General features: G+C 54.5%; 1 protein-coding gene across 1 annotated transcript in view; it reads left to right on the top strand.

Annotated features, from left to right (window-relative positions):
• The first annotated feature begins 3941 nt into the window (after positions 1–3941).
• The window catches only part of MDGA1 (MAM domain containing glycosylphosphatidylinositol anchor 1), a 59570-nt gene continuing 40471 nt past the window's right edge, over positions 3942–23040 (top strand). Inside the window, exon 1 of the mRNA XM_068960730.1 lies at positions 3942–4008. Coding sequence (XP_068816831.1) covers positions 3942–4008 — 67 coding nt within the window. The remainder of the gene's footprint in view (positions 4009–23040) is intronic.

The following is a 23040-nucleotide window of genomic DNA, read 5'->3' as shown; positions in this document are numbered from 1 at the left end:
GCTCAGGACCCATGGCTCCCAAGCTAACTGTTCCTTTCCTTCTCCTGTTTGCTTCTCATTGTCAGGCCCAGGGCTTTGTCAGAGGCAGCAAAGAGGGGCACACCTAGGGGAGGAGATGACTGAATTTACAGGCACAGACAAGCAGGCTGTCAAGATATTTACACTGCATACAATTAGCTGCTGAGTATTCACAATGGATTAGCTACAGCAAATGTTCAATCTCAGCCGGGGTAGAATTTGATCCTCTGCTCTCCCCTCCTTTTTGTCCCTGCCCCGTCATGAGTCTTCTCTCTCCTCCAGGCCAGGGTAGGTGTTCAGAGACAGTAAACTCAAGAGATGGTTAGCTGAGTCAGTGGAGTTCCTTGTCCACCAATAATACACCCCAAAGCCAAAAAGGAGCAACGGGGGAGCCTGGTGGGCTGCCGTCTATGGGGTTGCACAGAGTCGGACACGACTGAAGTGACTTAGCAGCAGCAGCAACTGAAAAATAGTAAGGCAGTTTCCCATGACATGGACAAGTGCCCATTCAACTTAAAATAGGCAAAGCCAAGGAGGGCAGGAATCACTGTGATCACTCCTTGAGAGCTTCCTGGAGGAGGTGACGATTTTCAAATAATGGGAAGAGGATGATAATAAAAGAAGGTACTTATCATCGCACCCTCAGTTGGTACCACTTCCTATCAGACTGGTGGGGAAGGTGGGTGGGAAGATACAGAACCTGATAACTCTGTATGTCTGTGGGGGCAGAAAATGGATTTTTCTCTTTGGTTGGGGATGGAGGGGAGTAGATAAGATAGCGGCACTGAGGGTATCCTAGGTCGGTGGTCTGTGGTCTATGATGGGAATCATTCACTGGTTCATTTAACAGATCTTCAGCTGGCATTTGCTGGGTGCCCAGCGCTAAGTGGGTCTGGTTTCCCTTATTCAGCCATAGACCCACAGGAAAGCAAGGAGAGGAAAAAAGGAGAGGACGAAGGAGACTCAGTCAAGTGGAGGTGGGGTGCAGAATAAGATTCTTCTGATGAAAGATTGTGAAAAAGAATATATGTATAACTGAATCAGTTTGCTGTCCAGTAGAAATTAACACAGCACTGTAAATCAATTATATTTCAATAAAATAGGCGGGGGGCGGGGAGAGATTCTTCCGATGGTCTCAGACTTACTGAGATGGACAGAAGGAAACGCGGAGGTGGGCACAGCCGCCCCTCCCTTCCTAGGCTGCCTGGAATTTCCCCAGAGGCCTGAGTCCTGCCGTCACACCCCTGAAGTCAGGGGCAGGTACTCCAGAGAGAGGCAGGAGAGGAGGGACCCAGCAGGAAATGGGTCTGGGAAAGGGGGTGACTTATCCTTTATTTTAAAATTTTGTTTTAATTTACATGCTGAAAAATTAAGTCTTTTATATGTTCTTTCAGTTTTGACAAACGCGTCGAGTCGTTTTAAACTCGATTATTAAACAGGTCCGGGGAGTAGGGGAGGCGGGGGGAAAGGTTTGTAATGTCGCCTCTTGCTAGTTGCGGTTTTCCGCGCTCCCACGGGTTGCCCTAACACAATCCTTGCGCACACGCCGATATAAATAACGGCGACAGGTGGAGCAGGTGAGATTAGCCAGACCCGGGGAGGGGAAAGCGATCGGAGTGCGGGGGAGGCCGCCCGCCTCGCTTGCTCGCCTTTGCCTCTCCCTGCCCGCGTTTGGGAAGCGCGCTCTCCCCACCCCTGCTCCCGGAGGGCGGGTTTGAGGTAGTGGAGTTCGGGAGTGCGGGGACCACGTAGCGGGAGCCGGCCCCTGGCTAGGCTGCCGGAAGAGAGGGCGCGCCTAGGGCGCTTGGGGGCGCCTGAGGTCCTGAGCGGAGGCAGGACGGGGAGAAGGACAAGCTGCGGAGAACGGGGGTAGCCTGGGGGAATTTCAGCTGCGGGGTCCTGCGGACAGACCTGTTGGCAACCTGTGGGCCGCGCGCGGCGAGGGCTGGAGCTCTGATCTCGCCCTCTTCGGCCCAGGGCTCAGCCAGCTGCTCCCGCGGCGGCCCCCGCGCCGGACGTGGGGAGAGGCAGCGGCTGCCTGGAAAGGGGCGGGGCTCGGCCGGGGGCGGAGGGACTCCAGGGCCACGCAGACAGCCCTGCAGACCCACACAGCGGGCGACCGGCTCGCGCGCCTGCAGGACCCCGAGAGCCGCGGGGGCCCCGGTTCTTCCCCTTCGACCCCCGCTTCGGTCCCGCCCCCCAAAAGTGCAAAACATTTTACAAAGTGTGCCGTGCCCCGCGGGCTAGGTTAGAGTCCCTGGGGCGAACGGCCGTGCTTGTCCGGCGAGTGGACTGGGGTCCGTGCACCCGGCTCGAGCAGTGGGTCTGGGTGTGCGAGGGCAGGCGGAGAGCGAGTGCGAGCGCGCTGCAGAGCCCGCGCCGAAACCCACGTCCCTTCGCCACTGTCCTCGGGATAGATGGATCCATTTCTGCTTTCTGACATTTTCCTGCTGGGGGGATGGGGGGGCGGAGAGAGGGAGAGAAGGGGGGAAGGGCAGAAAGGGGTGGGGGGAGAGAGAGGGAGAGGGAGGGAGAGAGGCAGAAAGGCAGTCAGCTTCCCCCAGCCCTGTTTTGTTTTCTCTAATTGGTCCTGGGGGAGGCGAGGAAACTGGACAGAGGCTGGGCCCGGAGAGCTGGGCTGCCTTTAATTGGCTCCTTTTTTTAACTGGAGGGGAATCAAACAGGAGAGCGAGCGACAAAGGGTGGGAGAGCGAGAGACCGAACGAGGAGCCGCGAGGAGGAGGGAGGAGGGGCGGGGGAGGAGGGAGGAGGTGGGGGCAGGCCGGGGGAGGCGGGGGGGGGGGAGCGCGGAATGAAAAGCTCGGGGTTGGGGGGAAAGCAGCACAGCGAAGCCCAAGTTGCCGAGCTAGCCGAGAGCTCCCACGGCCCGGAGCCCCGCGGCCGCCGCGCCCCGGAGCCCGGCTCGGCCCGGCCCCGCCTGCTTTGGGCCCCCGCCGGCAGAGGCCGCCGGGCGGGGGCGGGGACGACCAACTTGGGGCGCGGCGCAGCCCCGCTCTCCAGAGAGCTCCGAGCCCGGGAGCGCCACCGCCGCGACCAGACGGCGGGAGCGGAGCGCGGCGAGCGGAGGCGGCGAGCGGCTCCAGCGCTGCAGCCCCGGCCTCGGCGAGAGCGCGAATATTTTTCAAACGACTCAAACTTTCCTTCTTTCCCCGCGTTCTGGGGCCTCTCTTGGATGGAATTGTTCTCCTGATTCCCGCGGGGCGCTGGGGCGCGATTCCTCCCCGGGGTTCCTCCGCGGCTCGGCTAACTTCGCGCGGGGACCCGTGGCTCTCGCCCCTCGGCGGAGCCCAGCCCGCGCTTCTCCCCGGCTCTGGAGGCCCAGAGTCGGGGCTTTTCGCCTCCGAGAGGACGCCTAGCCCGGCCCCCTTGGATCGGGCCATTGAGCCCCCAGCACCGGCCGCAGAGCTGGAGACAGCGGATTAACGCGAGCCGAGCCCGGGCCTCCCCGCCCCCGCTCCACGGAGGGGCGTCCCCTGGGCGGGGAAACGGCAAGTTTGTCAGTCGTCGGTGGCCTGTTGGATCCAAAAGCCTCCGCCTCCGCGGAGGGGTCCCCGGAACCCAGAACCCCGAGCGGCCAGCCCTGGGGACCCGGAGAGGCTCGGCGGCCGGGCTCCTTGGGCCGGGGCGCTGGCTGCGGCGCCGGGCGCGCCGAGGCACCCGGGGCCAGGCCAGCGCCCCCTGCGTCCCCACGCGGGCAGCGGCCCCGCTGGAGGAGAAACCCGGATCGCTGCCGCCGCCGCCGCCGCCGCCGCCGCCTCAGTCTCCTGATCGCCGCCGCCGCCCCTACCGTCGCCTCTCGGAGAAGGGGAAGACGCAAGGGGCACCGAGGGGCCCCGGCGGATGCGCCCCCCACTGCCTCTTGGGCTGCGCCGCCTCGCGGGGATGAAGCACGGGCCGTGAAGATGGAGGTGACCTGCCTTCTACTTCTGGCGCTGCTCCCCTTCCACTGCCGGGGACAAGGAGTCTACGGTAAGAGCCCGCGTCCCGCTGTAAGCCCGCTCAGCCCCGCGCGGAAACTTTGCAAGAGGCGCGAAGTGCGCGCTGCGCGGGTTTGATGGGTACCCTGGCTCGGACTCTGGAGTGGATGCCCGGGTCCCCGCCCTTTTCCAGAGCGCGAGGAAATCGAGCTAGCTGCTTCAGCCCACGGAGGCAGGTCGTAGGGTCTGGCGTTAAGCCGGGGATGCCAGGGGGAGGTAGTATCCACTTTCTCAAACCCTGCCTGGGGCGGGAATGAATCGGAAGCCTTGAGAGCATCCAGTTGGCCCGGGAGACCCTGACAGACCGCACACTGGGGACTGAGAAAGCGACTTGCACCGAAATCTTGTCCCACCCTAACTCGGCCTCTGGAGTGGAAGCCGAGCGCTGCACGATCTGGAGTTGCGCGCGGCTGGCGGGCGAGCTGGCTGCCAGCTCCGCGGCCCAGCGGCGGGCTCGCCTTCCCAGCTCTCTCGCTGGGCTTCGCTTCTTGACAGCCCAAGCGGATGCAGGCATCCCCTAGATCCGGCTCCCACGACGCCAGGATCCCTTCTCGGACCTCTCCTGAGCCGGTTAGTTCTTCCTGTCCCCGGTTCTCAGCTACAAAACCCCAGCTCCACCTTCCTTCTCCCTGCGCGCACACAGACATTCAGCCACTGTCCCCGGGAAAGCAAACACGGCACGCGCCCGTCAGGTGACGTGTCCAAACTCTGCCTCCTGCCCACGCAGCTTTGCTCCCGCGTCCGCACGCCCGGCTCTCAGGCGCCAAGGGAACTTTGGCTACCCCCTTCTTCCTTCTCTCTCATGGGTTTTTTGGGGGAAAGATCCTGCGAGCCGGCATCATCCATTCAGGGTCACAAGGGCTCATCCCTCCCAGGAACCCCCCGTCTGAGTTCTAGCAGCCGGTAATGCCCTGACCCACAGCACAAAAAGTCTTTGGGGCCCGATGGCCCTTGCCGTGCCTTCTCTTGACTGTAGGGTGGTCTGTGTGGGTCAGTTTTTTAATGCGGTGTAGCTGGAGTGGGGACGATTCTCTTTCCTTAGGGTGGACGACCTGAGTATTCACCTCTAAATCAGGAGAGGGTTTGAGCTGTTCTGGGGAGGGGGTGGGAGCTGAGGTATTGTCCCCTCAGTTGCCATCCTCAAGTGCAGATGCTAAAAGCCTCTTTCTGGGGATGCCTGGCAAGAGGGAGGGGTGTCCTGGGAGGGGCGGTATCTGTGAGATGACATCTTCCTGGCCCTACACAGCTAGCTAGCTTGGGTTTAATTCCCCGGGGAGGCTAGCTCAGGCATCTGGCCAAACTCTGCTTCTTAATTAGTTTGTGTCTCTTACTGCCTGGCCCTTTACATAGGCCAGAAAGGGAAAGAAGGGAGAGGAATGCAGCAGGGACAGAGAGGCTGGGCTGTGGAGAGGAGCCCACTGAGCGGGTTCCAGAGGACTCGGCCTCCCCGGGGCAGGGGAAGATATCCGGGTGTACTGAGCGGGTCCTGTTTCTTTTTTTCTCCTCGAGATTTCCCTACAGCTTCACTGCCTCCTTAAGAGGTGACCTCAGGAGGGACCAGCCAAGGCCTCTGCCTTCTCACCACACCCAGGGGCTCTGGAGAGCGATGGGGAGCCCTCTGCCTCAGCTGCTGCCTCTGCTGCTCTTCCCTCTCCGTGCCCTTGGGCAGATCTGGCAGGCTCATCTCCTGGCCATCCGTCTCCTACATCCCTTCTAGCTTCTTGATCCTTCTCCAGGGCTGCATGAGACCGATCTCGAAGAGGCTCTCATGAGCCTAGCCAGGAAACCCCAGCCATGAGGGCAAGGGGTGGGGCGGTGGTCTCTGTGGACCCTCACTCATAGGACTCTGGGGCCAGGATTTAGCCATTGCCTTATAAGTCCCCCTTTCACTATATTTTCTCCACTCCCTCGTGTGCCTGGGTTGTAGCTGCTCTCAGAGCAAATCAAGGTGGGCTTGGTGTACTGGGGCCAACCTGGAGCTCTTGGGTGACATTCTTTCCACTTGCCCTTTGAGAGTCTACCTCCAAGGAAGTCTGGGGCCTCTGGGGAATTGCAGGGTGGATAGCCTTAATTGGGGTGGATGGAGAGAATGGAAGATCTTGTGTGAGGAGAAGGATGGCAAGAGGCTATGATGCTGGAAATTTGGCCAGCTCTAGCAGAAGGGACAGCTACTCTATCACTGGGTCTGGGTTAAGAAACAGTATGGAGAGCTAGTTCTTCTGTGCCCTGACCCCACTCCAAAGCAGGTGAGAAAAGAGTAAGAGTGTGGGGGTGAGAGATGGTCACTCATGCCCATCCATCACTGTATGTCGGCACCCAGCGTGGTGCCTGGCACGGACAAACATTTGTTGCATGAATGAAGGGCCATTGCTGGGAGGAAGTTGAGGAAATACTTCTTGAAATTCTTTCTCCCCTAGAAGTCTGTCCAGGATGGTTTTCAGCAGGGTAGTGGGGGCTCTTTGAGAGTCTCTTCTTAGGGCGAGTCATGGAGTCCTAGGCTGGTAGCCAGAGGGCACCTTAGCTGCCATGGCAGTGAGCGGGGAGGCAGAAGCTTTTACTCAAGGCACAAAAGATAAAAGTGTGCCTGGGCAAGGGAGTCCCTGCATCTTCACAGCCTGTGTGGCTAAGGGAGTGGCAGATTAATATGGAAGCTAAACTGAGAAGAGTGAGGAAGAACAGGACGTGGACGGTAAAGCCATCAGGATCTTGCCTGGACCGTGGCTCTCTGCTGAGGCTGGTAGGAAGAAGGTGCCTGGAGCTCTATGCCCGGCTTCCCTCTGAGTGTCCACTTGATGGCTCTGAGGCCCGCTGTCCACAATAGGCTTGGGGAGGTGCCTTCAGTCTGGTCAGGTGGCTTTGCTCTTGGGAGCACAGATGCTATGGCAGCTGAGTCCTGGAGCAGATGGTCCATTTGGAGCTGGTCTCCTCTTCCCTTCCGCCTCCCAATCTCCTGGGCCAGTTTGTTGTGCTCTGGGGTGGATCTTGTAATCTGCTTTCTGGCATGCCAGAGGGAGGTGGGCTGGCCACAGAGACCTCGTTTTGGGGCAAAGATAGTAGCCAGGTGATAGAGGAGAAGTGTCCTGTGTGTGGTTAGCATCAGAGAACACCCTCTCCTCCACTCTGGCTTCCTCTCTTCCTCCCATAGCCGCTGGACTTCCAGCCAGCAGCAGGTCAGTGGGACTCCTCTGCCTTTCAAAAACACAACAAACCCCTGGATTATTTAATATGCAGGAGTGGGAATTGACATTATCCTTAAGACAGGTTGTTTGCAACTTACTGGTGGAAGTCAAAATATTTCACTAAAGGTGTCATCAGAAACTACTATCCTATGCTAATTTTTGTGGGAACATGAAGACAGATGTTGAATAATTTGACAAGAGCAACATAGCTTACAGAATTATCACCAAGTCAGGTTTTTTCCCCCTCTTCTGAGGGGTGCGGAAAGGGAATTTGAGGAGGTGTGTCTCCCAGTGCCATCTTCTGGGTCTTGATCTGGGTGTGGGGACCCTTGGGAGTTTGCACTGATATTTCTACCCCATGCCTTGAAACTGGCTGCCTGCTGGTGAAGGAAGTCATAGCATATGAAAACTCTGGCTTCCCAGGACAAGCAAAAGGCTTGGGGTTTTCTAAGTATCCTTGAGAAGGTCCCTGCCTCTTGTCCCTTCTTCCTTCTCAGTTATGGAAACTACACGAGGGAGAAAGAGGACCTTGTGTTCACAGATCCAGGCTGTTTTGTTTGCTTTGTCAGCATTATCTGCACCCCCACCTCCCACCCTTCAAGTTTAAGTTGGCCCCTCAACTAGTCTGAGGGCTCCCAGGCCTCATTTCAGGCAGGAGAGTCCCCCCTTCAGGTCTGGATCCACATGGCGTCCCACCCTATGCTGCAGGCTGCAGATCTGTGCTTCCTGCCTGGAAGGGGGCTCTGGGAAATGAGGGTGGTTTAGAGAGGAGGAGTTTGTTTATTAGCCGGGAAAGCACCTCTTCCAGGGGCTGGCTGCGGACATGCTGAGAGCCTCCTTGTAATTGGCCAGACCTGACTGTGAGCTGCTGGGGCCAGGGTGGCAAAGCCTCATTTAGAGCCTGGTATTAGCTCTGCTTTGCTGGAACATGGAGGGACAGGGCGGGGGGCTCCACAGGGAGAATGGAGGGAGCTAATCACAGGCGCCAAGGCCAGCAAATGAATGATGCAGGAAATCAATACCTGGGGGCGGGAGTGGAAATCCGGGCAGTGGTAGCGGCCACTGCTTCTCCCCAGCTGCCCAGGAAGCACGAGCAGGACTGGGAGGAGTGAGACAGCCAGGAGTGTGAGGCCCTCCTCTCCTCCACATCCTCTCCCCTCCCCACCCCGCTCCCTTCCGTCTTCCTCTCCCCTGCTCTTACCTGTTGTCTCCTGGTGGCTGGGTTCACAGAGGTTGGGCCAGGAGATGCCCCATCAGGCAAAAACATGGAACCTAGGAAACAGGACCTTGGGTCGCTCAGTCCTGGATGAGCCCTCCCCGACTCTGACCTGCCTCTGGACTCTGGGGCCTGATGAGTGCTCAGGTGTCTGTGGACCCTGCCCTGTGCCACTGGCACTGCCGCTCCAGATGTGGCCAGCAGGGGGAGGGCTTGGCCATCACATTGCTTCTTGCCTTTCCTGGGCTCCCTTGGCCTCAAGCCTCCCAGTAGGATGAGAGTTATTCTAATTACTTAGCCTCCGTAGGGCCTTCTGAAGCTCCAGACTCCCCCCATTAGCTCCCGTGTTCCCACCCTAGCATCCAGGGCATTTGCCTTTGGTCAGAGCCACACTTCCGACACCCTAGGTTGGAGGAGAGCTTCCTGGTGGGGTTTGGCTGGGTTGGTTCCTGACCCTTGGGGCCGTGTGCAGAACAGGGGCTCATGCTCTGGCAGAGCTGCCTCCTTGAGAACCTGGGTATGGCCCCTCTTCTGCATCTTCCTCCCCACAGTCAGAAGACCCTGCTGGGCACTGGTACTGGGTGTTAAAGGGCCCCTTTTGCATTTAGAGGCTGATACGGGAGACAAGAGCAATGCCTAACTCAAAGGAATGAACCTTTTTTTCTTAATGCAATCTCCCTTTTCGCACACCTATGAGTAATATGTGTTTTCTGCAAAAACAATCAGAAAACATAAAAGTATATGGAAGAAAGTAAAACTCACTTGACATCTTGCACTGCATTCGATGATGATTCTTTCAGGCATCTTCTTGTACAGAGAGGACCGCATTTTTTTTTTTTTTTTTTCATTTAGCCTCATCAGGTCTTTGTCGTGGCACGTGGGATCTTTTGTTGTGGTGCGTGTGCTCAGTAGTTGCAGCGTTTGAGCTTAGTTGCTTCACGGCATGTGGGATCTTAGTTTCCTGGCCAGGGATGGAACCTGTGTCCCCTGCATTGCAAGGCAGATTCTTAACCACTAGACTACCAGGGAAGTCCTAGGAGTGAATATTTTAGGGAGAATTGTTGGTTATAACAACAACATCTTATAGGTGTGTAAAGGCCACATGCATTAACAAGCATTTTCACACCTCTGTCTGCTTTGGTTCCATAACATTCTGAGAGGTCAGAACGGTGGGTCCTATGGTCCCCATTTAATAGATGACGAAACCAAGGTTGTAAGAGTGTAAGGATTTGCTCAAGGTGATACAGCTGGTAGGAAGTGGCTTGGAGACTCGATCCCAGTGGGCCTTCTGATTTGGAAGTAGGAAAACATGGTGTCCGTCTCCTGTGTGCTCACTCAGCCATGTCCAACTCTGTGTGACCCTGCGGACTGTAGCCTGCCAGGGTTCTCTGTCCGTGGGGTTCCCGAGTAAGAACACTGGAGTGGGTTGCCATGCACTCCTCCAGGGGATCTTCCCCACCCAGGGATCGAACCTACATCTCTTATGTCTCTCTCATCCATCAGCAGGGGGCTTCTTAACCACTAGTGCCACCTCGAATGCCTGGTGTGCCTCTCACTATCCATTAAATTACTGAGTACCGCCCTGATTAAGGCCCTGTTCTGAGCATTGACAGGGCTACTGAGATAAATAAGATGCAGGCTCTGCCCTCAAAGAGAAGGAGAGAGGAATCACATACAAGACGGTGGTTCCTGGGAGATCTTGATAAATGCCGTGTGGCAAGGGCAGATAAAGGGCTGTGGGAATTCCAAGGGGGAGGAAATTACTTCCAAAGCCTTTTAGAGGAGGGGACATTTGAACTGGCCTTGACAAATAGAAGTAAGGAGCGAGAAGGGCATCCCTGGTGGATGGCTTATTATGGCAAAGGCAAGGAGGATGTGTATGTGTTGGGGGGGCGGGAGGGAGTAGTGAGTCATTCATTTGGGCTGGAATGTAGGTTGAAAGGGAGTCAGGGCAGTGAGAGTTGGAGCAGTAAAAGAAAAGTAATAAAAATTGCTACCATTAACTTCCCAAGATGAGATCAGGAATATGTATTTTCTTCTTTAATCCTTATCACAATCCCTTAAGGGAGAGTCATTCATCGGCCCATTTTATCAAAGAGTAAACTGAGGGCTCAGAAGGGTGAATTTACTTGTCCAAGTGGCAGAGCTGGGCTTGAACCCACATTTGCTGATTATAAGGCCTGTGCCTAGAGGCAGTAGGCTGGACTCTTGGGTTTGGGGGATAGTATTGGGAGAGTCTTGAGCAGGTGAATGGGTTGATATGATCCCGGGAGCTCATATTAGGCTGGGTAGTCCTGTAGCTGTGTGTTTTGAGGAGGCTGTGGTTAAGAGGAAGAAGACTGGTCAGGAGATCTGGCAGTTGTTTGGCAAGGTTGTAGTGAGAGCTTGATCCAGGGTGGTGGCTATGAGAATGGACAGGAAGGAGTCAGTATAAGAACTGCTGCCAATCGACACACATTTGAGTTTGGCTCTGTGTGGAGCACCTGTGAATTTGGTGAAAGAAACACGCTCTTGTTCTCCTAGAGTTTAAGTTCAAGTTGAAGGGAGACAGGCAGTAAAGAAGTCAGTGAATAAGTATAGAATGCATTCTCTGGTGATGAGTTCTACACAAAAAGGCAAAGCAGCCAAGTTCAAGTTCATATACATTAGTTAAGAGTAGGGGTGCTACCAGAGTGGGTCTCCGCTCCCCAAGCAGAGAGTAGGGGTGCTACCAGAGTGGGTCTCCCCTCCCCGAGCAGAGACCTGAACATGCCTGAGGGAGGAAGTCCCACAGACATCTGCAGGAAGTGTGATCCAGGCAGGAGAATAGCCAGTGCAAGGGCCCTGGGGTAGAAACATGCCTGGACTGTTTAGTAACAATGGGGAATCCAGTATGGCTGCAGTGGAGTGAGCCATGGGGGGTAGGAGGTGGGATTAGAGAGTTAATGGGGCCAGATTGTTTGCAGCCTTGAAGGCTATAGAAGGTCTTTGGGTTTTATTCTGAGAGAAGTGGGAGCCCTGGGAGGATTTTGAACAAAGGAGGGACATGAATTGACACCTTTTAAATAGAATCTCTTTGGCCACCATGGAGAGACTAGACTGTAGGAGGTTGGGGATGGAGGTGGGGGACGGATCCAGTAGAGACTGTTATAAAGGCGAGAAGTGAGACTGTCCAGTCACTAGGTCCTGACAGTGTTTCAGGGCTCAGACAAAGGATAGGAGCTGTTTGGAGTTCGGAAGCTTGGCACACAATGGCAATGAGATAGAACAAAGACCACAGGAAGTCAGACAAGTTTGGCACAGTGGAGTAAAGTAGTTCAACATCCGGACTTCTGGTAAGGAACCCGGGTTTGAACCAGCTGCGAGAGTCTGAGAAATTACATCTGCTTTTAAAGCTGTGGCTTTACTGCTTGTCAGATGGGTTTGTGATAAGCATGCAATGAGCCATACCTGGGAAGCCCTGAGCACTGTGCCGGGCACTTAGCAAGTCCTCTGTGAATAGTTTTTTTTTTTTTTTTAAAGTCTTTATTGAATTTGTTACAATATTGCTTCTGTTTTGCGTTTTGATGTTTTGGCCCAGAGGCATGTGGGATCTTAGCTTCCTTACCAGGGATGGAACCCGCACCCCCTGCACTGGAGGGTGAAGTCTTAACCACTGGACTTCCAGGGAAGTCTCCTGAGTGAATAGCTTTATTTGAATGACAGTGTCGGTGCAGTTTTGAACTTCATGCGATTCTGGCACTGGGAAGTCTGGGAGAGATGTGGATGGAGCAGGTGGACGTGGGTGGGGGGTGCTCAGGAGGTAGACATCTGTTCTGAGAGATGGACTCGCATATCTGGATTTATGTCCACACAACGATGTGGGCTGAGACAACGATGTGGGCTGAGACCACGAGGTGGGATGAAATTGCCAAGGAAGTGTCCAGCAGAAACTAACACAACGCTGTAAAGCAACTACACTCCAGTAAACATTTTCTAAAAAATGGCCAACAAAGGATAGACTGAGAGGAGGCTGGGCTAAGACCAGTGCCCTGGAGGGCGGGGGAGGAGATGGTGGAGACAGACCAGGTGCCCCCAGGGAGCTAGGAGGAGACTCGATAGAGGACGGGGATCAGAAAGCCAGGGAAGGGATGGAGTCCAGGGGAGAAAGGGCCATCTGAGATGGGAGAGGAGCTGGAGCAGGGCCATCTGGGGACTGGGAGGTTGGTGGGGAGGCGGCTGCAGCATAGAGTGGGGTCTTCAAGGGTCAGTGGGAGGCCCCTGGGGATTTCTGATTCGGTGGGTCCAAGGCTGAGCAGAGACAATGCATTTCCAACAAACTCCTGGGGGATGCCAGTGCGGCTGGCCCAGGGGTTGCTCTTTGAGCAGCAAGAGTAGGCAGGAAAGAGGATTGGACTCAGATGGGACCACTTGGGTTGGCAAGCCAGGGGGGCAGCTCACTGAGGGCCCCTAACCCGGGAGTCTTGCCTCTCTGAGCTCAGCTTCCTTATCTGGAAGGCTGGTTCAGGCATGCCCACTTCTTGGGATTGCCGAGGAGCTAAGAGGGATAGCACTTTGTAAACTCTGAGGCGCACTATGAGGACTCTGTTTCACGGGAGCAGAGGGCTGGCGGGCAGATGGTAGGGAGCCCCAGGTATGGGTGGTGTACGGAAGCAGGAGGTGCGGGCCACAGGCCAGGGAGGGCTGGAACCCCAGTTTCCCTCGCCAAGCCGGGCCTTCTGCCCGTGAGAAGCTGGAGCTGCAGTGGAAGGGGGAGGTGACCTCTGGAGGGGGAAGGGTGACGTGTGTGGGCCTGGAGTTGCTGCTGGGCTGGCCTCGGAGGTTCCACCCCAGGCTCTTCTTGGTTCCTTTCCAGTCCCAGAAACTCAGCCGAGATTGACTTTGATGATCTGGAGGGTTGGAAGCTGTGCAGAGAAATGGTTCTCAGCCCGGGCAGCCTGTCAGAACCACCTGGAGAGCTTTTTCAACAACAGATGCCTGGCTCCGCCCCCAGACCTCCTGAATCAGAAACTCCGCAGGTGGTATCAAGGCAGCTGTGGTCGGAAGAGCCCTCCAGTTGATTCCTGGGCACAGCTGGTGTAGACAGCGCATCTGAATGAGTCAGGCCCAAGCAGATGCCTTCTTCCCTTGGGTTTTCTGAGGGCATCTCTGCGTTTTCCAGGTCACCGTCCAAGCTTTGTTTCTATCATGATCATCTGGACACTAGGGGACTTTCTAGTTTTGTGGTTCTAACTGGAGCATCTAGGTTAGGAGCCTAGGAGACTGGATTCTCTTGCCCTTCTAGCCAGGGATTTTGCAGTCTCGAACCTAGAGAGACCCTAAGAAACTGCTCTAGAAATATCATTTTCAGTGATTTTCAATAGGCAAATTATGTTACCTTTTGGAAATGTGGCCTTTTTGTTCATTCTCTTCTCATTTTAATTTAGAGAAAATGAAAATTTCAGAGCTGGACCACATTGCAGCAGTTCAATGTAAAGCAAGCAGATATTGAATGAGTATCTGCTGAGTGTCTGGAGGGGTAGTCGGTGCTGTGGCTGCAGAGGTGAAGGCCACCTGCCCCCAGGAGCTCGCAGTGCAGCAGGAGAATGGAGTCTTTCCCAGCGTCCTTACCTTACAGTTAGAAAAGCTGAGGCTCAGCTCAAGGGACTTGCCAAGGCCCAGCAGTTAGCAGGTCGTGGAGTCAGGATTTGAACTCAAGGCTGCCCAATGTCAAGTCTCATGCTTGGCTGAGTGTGACCTTCCTGAGGGCAAGAACTGACCGTTGTTTTGTTCCCCAGCTTGTGCTGTGGGTGATGGGGTGCTGATGAGGACCCTCAGTCCTATGTTGTTGTTGAGTCACTCAGTCATATCTGACTCTTCGCAGCCCCGTGGACTGCAGCACAGCAGCTCCTGGAGCTTGCTCAAACTCATGTCCATTGAGTCGGTGATGCCATCCAGCCATCTCATTCTCTGTTTTTCCTGTCTCCTCCTGCCCTCAATCTTTCCTAACATCAGGGTCTTTTCCACTGAGTCAGCTCTTCCCATCCGGCGGCCAAAGTATTGGAACTTCAGTTTCAGCAGCAGTCCTTCCAATGAATATTCAGGATTGATTTCCTTTAGGATTGACTAGTTTGATCTCCTTGCAGTCCAAGGGACTCTCAAGAGTCTTCTCTTGTCCTATACCAGTTAGGAATCACATTCGGAAGACTTCCCTGGCAGTCCAGTGGTTAAGACTCTGCCCTTCCAGTACAAGAGGCGCGGGTTTGATACCTGGTTGGAGAACTAAGATCCCACATGCCGTGCTGGGAGGCCAAAAAAAAAAAAAAAAGGAGTCACATTTTGTTGCCAGAACCAAAGAACTGACTACAGAGTCTCAAACAAATTAAAGTGACTTTCTTAAGTCTAGAAGTAGGCTATGCACGGCTGTGCTGGTGGCTCCTTGCTCCCTAGAGATCCAGGTCCCTTTCATCTTGCTCTTCTGATCTCCTTATAGTGGTGCTTCTCAAACCTCCTGCATATTAGAATTATCTGGGAGTGTTAACCAAAAAAAGCGTGTTTAGGTCATATATCAAATAAATCAGAATGTCTGGGAGTGAGAACCAGGAATCAGCATTAAAAAAAAAAAAAGTCCCCAGGTGATTCTGATGTGCCAGCAAAGTTCAGGAACCTTTGCCTTAGAGCATTTTGCCTCAAAGTCGCCAAAGCGCTGCTGGGGCTCGACCATCATGACACATTGCAGACAGGAAGAAGGAAGGAACACTTGCAAGGGTGAGTCATTTACCCAGTCAGAAAAGTTGAGTCAGCTTTTCCAGGAGCCCCCTCCCAATGATGTCTGCTTACACCTTACTGGCCCTTCTTAGGTGAGGGAGGTTGAGAAATACAGCCTTTTAGATGGATTCTCACCTAAGAAAACGTCAGGGTTTATTTAGATAGAAGGGGAGAATGAAAGCTGGGTAGGTAATGAGCAGTCTTTACCACAAATCCCCACCTCGGGATCAGCTGGTGTTTCTTGAAATGAGCAGATTTAGATGGATGTGAACAGCTGTTCCTCTCCCCACCTCCCTGGACCCTGCCAGCCTAGTTCAGGTGGGTGGGTGGGTGGGTGGGGGGCTCTGGCTGCTCCAAGGACGCCCAGAGGAACCTTAGAGAAGACGAAGCCAGGGCAAGGAAGAGGCTTGCTAGCGCCCCCCGCCCGACTTTCCTATGAGGCCCAGCTGCCCATCTGCTGGAGCTCGTTTCCTCCTCCTCCCAACACACTGTTCATTCATTTATCCTTCTGTGAGGCTGTTCATTTCCCCTGGTTGGTACCTCTCTCCTCTAGCAGGTGGTTCCTCAGTCTCAGCTGCAGGAGAGCTCTGTGGACCCTTCTTATTCGAGGAGGCAAGAAACCGAGGGACTCTTCTAGAGGCCATGATCTACCCCATCTTTCTGCCCCTCAGTAGGCCTCACACCCACATGAGCCCGGGCCACCCCACTGCTGTTTGCTCAATGTCTGATCCTTTGTAGGAAAGTTCTTCCGATTGTCTAACCTTATTTCAACTTGCTGTAGTATAACATCTTATCAGAAAGTTTCAGGTGACTTCCTTGGTGGTCCAGTGCCTTGGGATTCCACGCTCCTGAGGCAGGGGGCCTGGGTTCGACCCCTGGTTAGGGAGCTAGATCCCACATGCCACAATTAAAGATCCAGCACAGTCAAATAAATAAATGTGAAAGATTCAGGAGCTGAGGTCTTTGAGCTGAGCTTGAATATCTCCTTGGCTCTGAGACTTTCCCTCTGTAATTCTTAAGAAACTCTAAATGCAGGCACTTCTCCCACCTCTGAGAGGGACATCGGGAGGGTAGAGGTGAGGAGGGAGTTCGATTCTGGTGGCTTCCTCTACCTGGGTTTGGCTCTGGTGTTCCAGTAAAATGCAGGGGGCCTTTGATCCCCTGGAGAAGGGAACGGCAATCCACTCCAGTATTCTGGCCTGGAGAATTCCATGGACTGTATAGCCCATGGGGTCACAAAGAGTTGGACACGACTGAGTGACTTTCACTTGGGGAGGCCAGTTTATCTCCAGCAAAATACAGAAGCTCACAAGGCAAGCTGAAGGTCTGTGCTGTCACAAGACCTGGATTTACTTGCCTTCCTGGAATAAGGCCACACAGTAGACACAGAGAAGGCCAGCTTGAGGGTGTGGCAAGAGCTCAGCTGCCAGCCAGTGGCCTTAAGTGACCCAGAGGCACTGGAATGTCAAAGATTCAGTGCAGGAAGAGACTGAGGCCAGAGGAGGTGAGGTCAAGGTCACACAGCAATTAGGTACCAAGACTGAAGTTAGAAGTCACGTCCAGGGACTTTCCAGCTGGGTCTTTCTCGTTCTCTATTATTCTGCAGGCGCAGGAAAAGCCAGGACGTGACTGCATGGCATTTATAAGCCCAGTTCATATCCACATCTCTAATAAAGCTCCCCTCACCCCTGTAAACTGCATGTCTTATTCCTGGGCCTCACTGCCTTGGGACTACAGGATCTGGGGCTCACTCTGAGTCCAGGCCTCCTGGTTAGGTGTTAGAATCCTTTAATGAGGTGTCAGGAAGGCCCTGCTCCTTGTGGGTGGAGGAGGCAGTCATCTTGGTAGATGAACTGGAGGTTGCTACCAATCTCCACCAGGCCCCATATCTCTGTCACATGGCCTAAGTTCCATCTTAAAGTCATTATTCATGTTAGCTGATGGAAACACAGTCACTGTTTCCAGAAGGTTGTCCTGGGAGTACCAAGCATCTTTCAAGCCTTTTCCAGTGATCCAGGTTGGTTGATCACATGAGTTGGATCTTGAAGTGCTGGTATTCAGGAAAGGAGGTTTCCAAGGAAGAGACAGGTGAGGTAAGGGAGCGTGGTAGGGTATTTGGTGTGTGTTTGTATGTGTGTCTTAAGCAACATGAGAGCCCCAGGTACAGTCCATGTGAGAGGTTTAATAGTGGACACCTTGATGGTCATAATTGGTTTGGATTCATTGTCTTAGCTTGAGTTCCCCAGAAGCGATCCTGAGACAAGGAGCCAAGTGCGGGTGGTTTATTTGGAAGATGAGCCCAGGAAGCTCTGATGGAGGAATGGGGATGAGAGACAGGGACATAAAGCAACCAATGGAAGGTGCGTTGTCAAGCCAGTCACCACCGTGTCCCTTTGGGGCCCTCTGGGACACTGTGTAAAACATACTTAAGAGTCATCCCACCGTGGGGATGTGGGAGCTGGGGCCTGAACACACTAATTCCCATCTGTTGTTGGGAGGGCTGCCCCAGGGAGTGTTAATTTCCTGGTACTCGGCCCACTGCACATGCACATGCTGGCAGCGTGAGCTCTAGTGAAGCTCACACTGAGAGAAGCAGTGCTGGCTGTTGTGCGTTGCAGTGGTGAGGGGAGGGAATACGGGAGAGGAGGGGATGTGGGTGACAGAGGACGAGATGGTTGGGTGGCATCACCGACTCGATGGACATGAGTTTGAGCAAACTCTGGGAGATGGTGAAGGACAGGGAAGCCTGGTGTGCTGCAGTGCATGGGGGTAGCAAAGAGTCGGACACGACTGAGCAACTGGACAATAATTGGCAGGGGGCACCTACAACCTGTACTACCTCCTGGCTGAGCCATCAGTCTTGCTTTTTCAGATCCAGCCTGCTTTGCTGAACTCTTTGTTCTTAGAACTTGTCTTCTGTATGAATCATCTCCGAGTCCAGTCTGAAAACTCTCTCCTGTGGCCATGAGCTCCGTGAGCTGCTCATTTGCTTCCTAGGATCCTGGGAACAGAACCTCCAGCATGTCGATTTCCCCAAGACCTTCCTGATAGAATCCAGACTCTCCCTGAAGGATTGAGGGGACCCTATAGTGGGGGAGGGCAGGGCGGAGGGTCACTGGGCACCAACTCAAGAGTCTATAGGTCCTTTGGACATGCTACCAGAGGCATGACCATTCGCTTCCCATCTGCTGAATTCAAGACTAAGAAAGAGATAGGAATGATCTCTGAGACTAGAAGACTGCCTCTTCTTTCTGCAGGCAGGATTCTGTGTGGGTTAAAAGGCTGATTGCATTCTGTCTACTCCTCTCTCCAGGCATCACACCTTCTCCCGTGGGCCAGGCTCACCTGCTTCCCTGGATGTCCTGGGGCCTATGGGGCAGGATCAGAACAACACCTCTGTCCTATTGTGAAATTCCCTCTGTCTTTCATTACCAGCGGGGACCTGCGATTAACTAATTAATTAATCAGATGTTTACTGAGCACCTCCTGTGTGCCAGACACTGTTCTAGGTGCTAAGAACACAACACAAAGAGATGATCTAGAATCACAGCCTTGTGGAATCAGAGCCAAGAAGAAACAGAACATATGTCATCGTTTGTCAGAAAAGAAACTTGAGGCTGAGAGAGGGCAAGAGAAGTTCTCAAATCACACAGCAAACAGACAGCCCAGCTTGAGAAATCGTGGAAAGTCAGAGGTAACGGACGTAGAGATCACCTAGCTGAACTGGTCAGTTTTTAGAGACTGAAGCCAGTGGTCAGAGGTGAAAGGTCACTCCAAGTTCTGCCTGCCAGTGAATGCAGCCTTCTCTCCCACTTCTATCTCCCAAGTCAGGTCTGGGCTCTAGGTTACTGAGAGGAGTATGTGTGTGCGTGTCATAGCTTCTCATGCCAAGGGCAGCAGGCAGGAGACACAAGAGACTTTCCCCACCTCCTTCTGGGGCATTCAGAGGCTGCAGCAAGCCCTCCCCTCCCCTCCTGCCTTTCCCCAGCTCCCTGTACAGCCGTGGCCCCTGGCGTTGCCCACTGGCACAGTGGCCTTGGGCGATGCTGGGAGAGCTCAGCACTGAGGGATGCCCTAAAGTGCCAGAAGCACTGCCACACTGTCTGGCTCATTGCCTCCCTCACTTTCTCGGGAGCTGAGGGAGCAGGGGCTGTGGGGCTGTCTAGGCGAGGGTGGGTTGCACCCCCTAGTCTCTTCCCGCTCATTCATTGGAGCTGGGACCAGTGAAGGCAGTGGCTTCTTTGGGCTCCCCCTGCAGAATTATAGAGCCAGGCTGAGGGGTGAAAGGAGTGATTGATGGGGAGCTGTGGTTGCTGGTAGAGATCAGTGTGTGTGTGTGTCTGTCTGTCCGTCTGTCTGTCTGTCTGTATATGGAAAACCATTGTCAGGAGATAAAATGCTCTCGCTGGAAACTTCAACAGGAGCTGCATTGCACTCCCCAAGTCCTCTCGCCTCTGGGCATGTACACTTCATCAGTGTTTTTAATGAATATATAAATATACGTGGACATGCATGTGCTGAAGGTGTGCATATGTGTGGCAATACACGCAAGAACATGGGTTTATGTGCAGGGAGTCCTGTATGTATGTATGTGTGTGGAGGGCACTGCAGACCTCTTTGGGGAATCTCTGGATCCGCCTTTATCCCACTGTTCCCCTGCCCCCGGCGGCCCCTGGTTGTCCTTGCCTTGACTCCTAGGGCCGTCAGCCCAGCACTCTGTCTGGCCTGCATTATAACTGCCTGCTACCTCTTCTAGGAGGCCTGGAGTGGGGGTAGGGACAGGCCGAGGCTGGCCTGAAGCTCCTGGCTAATTTTCCCGGCCTCCATCGATCCAGCAGCTTCTCCTGAGTCTATTAGCAGTCGGCGAGTGAAAATATCCCCCATCGCAAGCCCTGACCTGAGACAGGGAGGAATCCATAGCAATTTGTTCAAACAGAGGGAAGCATTTCCCTCTGATTTGTATTTCAATTTGTTCCAAGCAGGGGAGGGGGGGGTCAAGGTGGGGGTGGGGCGAGCCCTGGCATGGTGGCCAGAGTTGGGCCCCCAGGCTGTCCCCCTTGGCACCCCTGTGCCAGCTGGGGTGGCAGCTGGTACTCCCCATGGTTCCTGGGGGTGGGGGCTGCAGAGGGGAGGGTGGGGCCCAGCAAGGGGGACGGGAAGAGAGACCCGCCAGCCTTCCCAGCAGGCCCTCCTCGGCTGGAGAGCTCAGTTGTGGATTCGATTTTCACAAAATACAAAGCCGCCAGCTTGGAGCCTCTCTCCCAGGCACTGGGGCCTCTGCCAGGCGTGCGCTCACCCGCTGTGCCTGTGCCAGGGTGGGGGCTGGGCTGGGCGCATGGACCCAGTGGCCCCAGCTGGGTTGAGTGGCGGAGGGTGGGGTGGGGACTCTTATTCTCCTAAAGCCCTCCCCAGCCATCCTGCTAGGAACAGAACTGCTCAGGCTTGGAAGGGAGCTGGCACCTTGGAGAGTTCCCTGGCAGGGCGGAGAGCCCCTCACTGCGGGAGCACTGAGCAGTGCTCACGTTTCATTCCTGGACTGAGCAGACCAGAGCTCACGGGTGTCCCAACCTAGGAAGTCTCTCTTGAGCACCTGTGATAACAATAGCTCTGGCTGACATTTATTAAGTACCAGCTGCTTGCTGGGCACTGGCAAGCACCCAGTTTTTGCAGGGTCCCGGCTTCCTCCTGCCCCTCATTCTCCTGAATCTTCTGCCACGTCCCTCACCTATCCCTGCTCACTGTTTTCAGTTTCTCCTGGGAGCAACGTCTCCTTTCCTCCTGAGGGTGGCCCTAATGACTGATGTCTCTGCAGCTCCCCCCGCCCGGCCCCTGCCGACCAGCTTTTCCATGGGACTCCACAAACAGGCTAGCTCCCTTTCTTCTGGATCACTTTCTTTGACTGCACCTTGCCTTCTCATCCCCACCAGGGTCCAGGCCTCTGCAGAGGTGGCTCCATGGCAACCAGAGAGGAGGATTCTGGGAAGGGTCAGCCAAATGGTCCTGCAGTTTGCCACCTCCCCCCACAACCCCTACCCTCTACCGTCTCTTTCCCTCATTCCTCAGTGCCCCAGGGAGGAGAGTAAGTGGAGAAGTTCTTCACACCGAGGTGTCAGTGACTGGCAGCTCTGAGGTCAGCTGTCGCACATGACTCCCAGGCTCCCTGACACCACCAAGGTCTAATTTCAGAAGTATGCAACTAAATATATCAAAGTCGATGAATAATCATCTTGCTCACTCAGGTGGGAGCGTAGGGACGCAGTGTGGCCTGAAGGCTTATAGCAGAGGGCTCTGCAGTAGAACTGGGTTCAAGTCCAGCAGCCTCAACCACTCACTGGCTGTGCAGTCTTGGGCACAGCAGTTATACACGGCGCCTCATTCCCCCCCCCCCCCCCACCGTGCACAAGCCAATGAGGATAATAGTGTGCACCTCAGGGGGCTGCAATGAAGAGCAAATGGGGAAAGGTGTGGAAAGCCATTCTGAGCCCAGTGCCTGGGCTGTTCAGAGGAGGCCCTGCTAAGTAAGTGACTTGCAGCGTCCCAGCCTGCTCAGGCCTGCTTGGTGAGTCACGGATCTGCCACCAGGGAGGGGACATGTGTGGCTCTACATACAGGCACGTGACACAGCACTGGGGGAAAGAGGGAGCGAGACCCTGGCCCTGGAGAAAGGGTGGCAGGATTCCAGCCCTCCTCCCATCTCCCTCTTGGGGATGTTGACGGCAAGGATGTTCTCTCTGAGCTACTTTGTGCCTTGGGAGACAGCTGTGTTTTGTACCTTTACTGCCACCCACATGGCTGCCCATTCCAGACCTCGCTTTCCTCCTAAGAGGCAGCTTCCCCCTCCCCCTGTTCTTAGCCCCTGCTGCTGCTAAGCGCTTGAGTCATGTCCGACTCTGTGTGACCCGATAGACGGCAGCCCACCAGGCTCCGCTGTCCCTGGGAGTCTCCAGGCAAGAATGCTGGAGTGGGTTGCCATTTCCTTCTCCAATGCATGAAAGTGAAAAGTCAAAGTGAAGTCACTCAGTCGTGTCCGACTCTTTGCGACCCCGTGGACTGCAGCCTTCCAGGCTCTTCCGTCCATGGGATTTTCCAAGCAAGAGTACTGGAGTGGGTTGCCATTGCCTTTTCCAGTCCTTAGCCCCTGCTGCTGCTGCTGCTAAGTCGCTTCAGGCGTGTCTGACTCTGTGCGACCCCAGAGATGGCAGCCCACCAGGCTCCCCCGTCCCTGGGATTCTCCAGGCAAGAACACTGGAGTGGGTTGCCATTGCCTTCTCCAATGCATGAAAGTGAAAAGTGAAAGTGAAGTCGCTCAGTCGTGTCCGACTCTTAGTGACCCCCATGGACTGCAGCCTTCCAGGCTCCTCCGTCCATGGGATTTTCCAGGCAAGAGTACTGGAGTGGGTTGCCATTGCCTTCTCCGGTCCTTAGCCCCTAGGAGCCTCCTAATGGCAATGACTTTTCTGTTCCTGGCTGTGATTGAACTTTAGACCAATTGGCCTCCCCCATCCACAGGTCCTTTTTCCCCCCATCCGACTGGGTTTCAAGTCATTTACAAGTTGTTCAGAGGCTCAGCATTATAATCAGATCCTGCGGTGCATGCCACTTATGTGGTTTCTAAAATTTTAGCCAAAAAAGGAGAGAAACCCTTCCGTGATGGAATAAAAAATAATCAGAATACTTAAGCGTGTGTGTGTGGGGGAGGTATTATATTTCTTGATTTATAAATATACCTGATGTAAAGAAAATATGTTCCCAAACTTTATGCTTCTGGAATTGACTCCTGAAAAAAAAACCAAGATTATTCGTCCCATTGTTAAAGCAGGAATTTAACCTGCTTTCCCTCCCAGGGTTGTTGTCCTTTGAAAGGGACACAAGAGAATGAACAGGGACTGATCTGCCAGTGTTG

The sequence above is a fragment of the Capricornis sumatraensis genome, chromosome 22, assembly GCF_032405125.1.
Source record: "Capricornis sumatraensis isolate serow.1 chromosome 22, serow.2, whole genome shotgun sequence".
Classification (NCBI taxonomy): Eukaryota; Metazoa; Chordata; class Mammalia; order Artiodactyla; family Bovidae; genus Capricornis; species Capricornis sumatraensis.
Note: the sequence above shows the minus strand (reverse complement) of the source record. Positions and strands in the feature narration are given on the sequence as shown.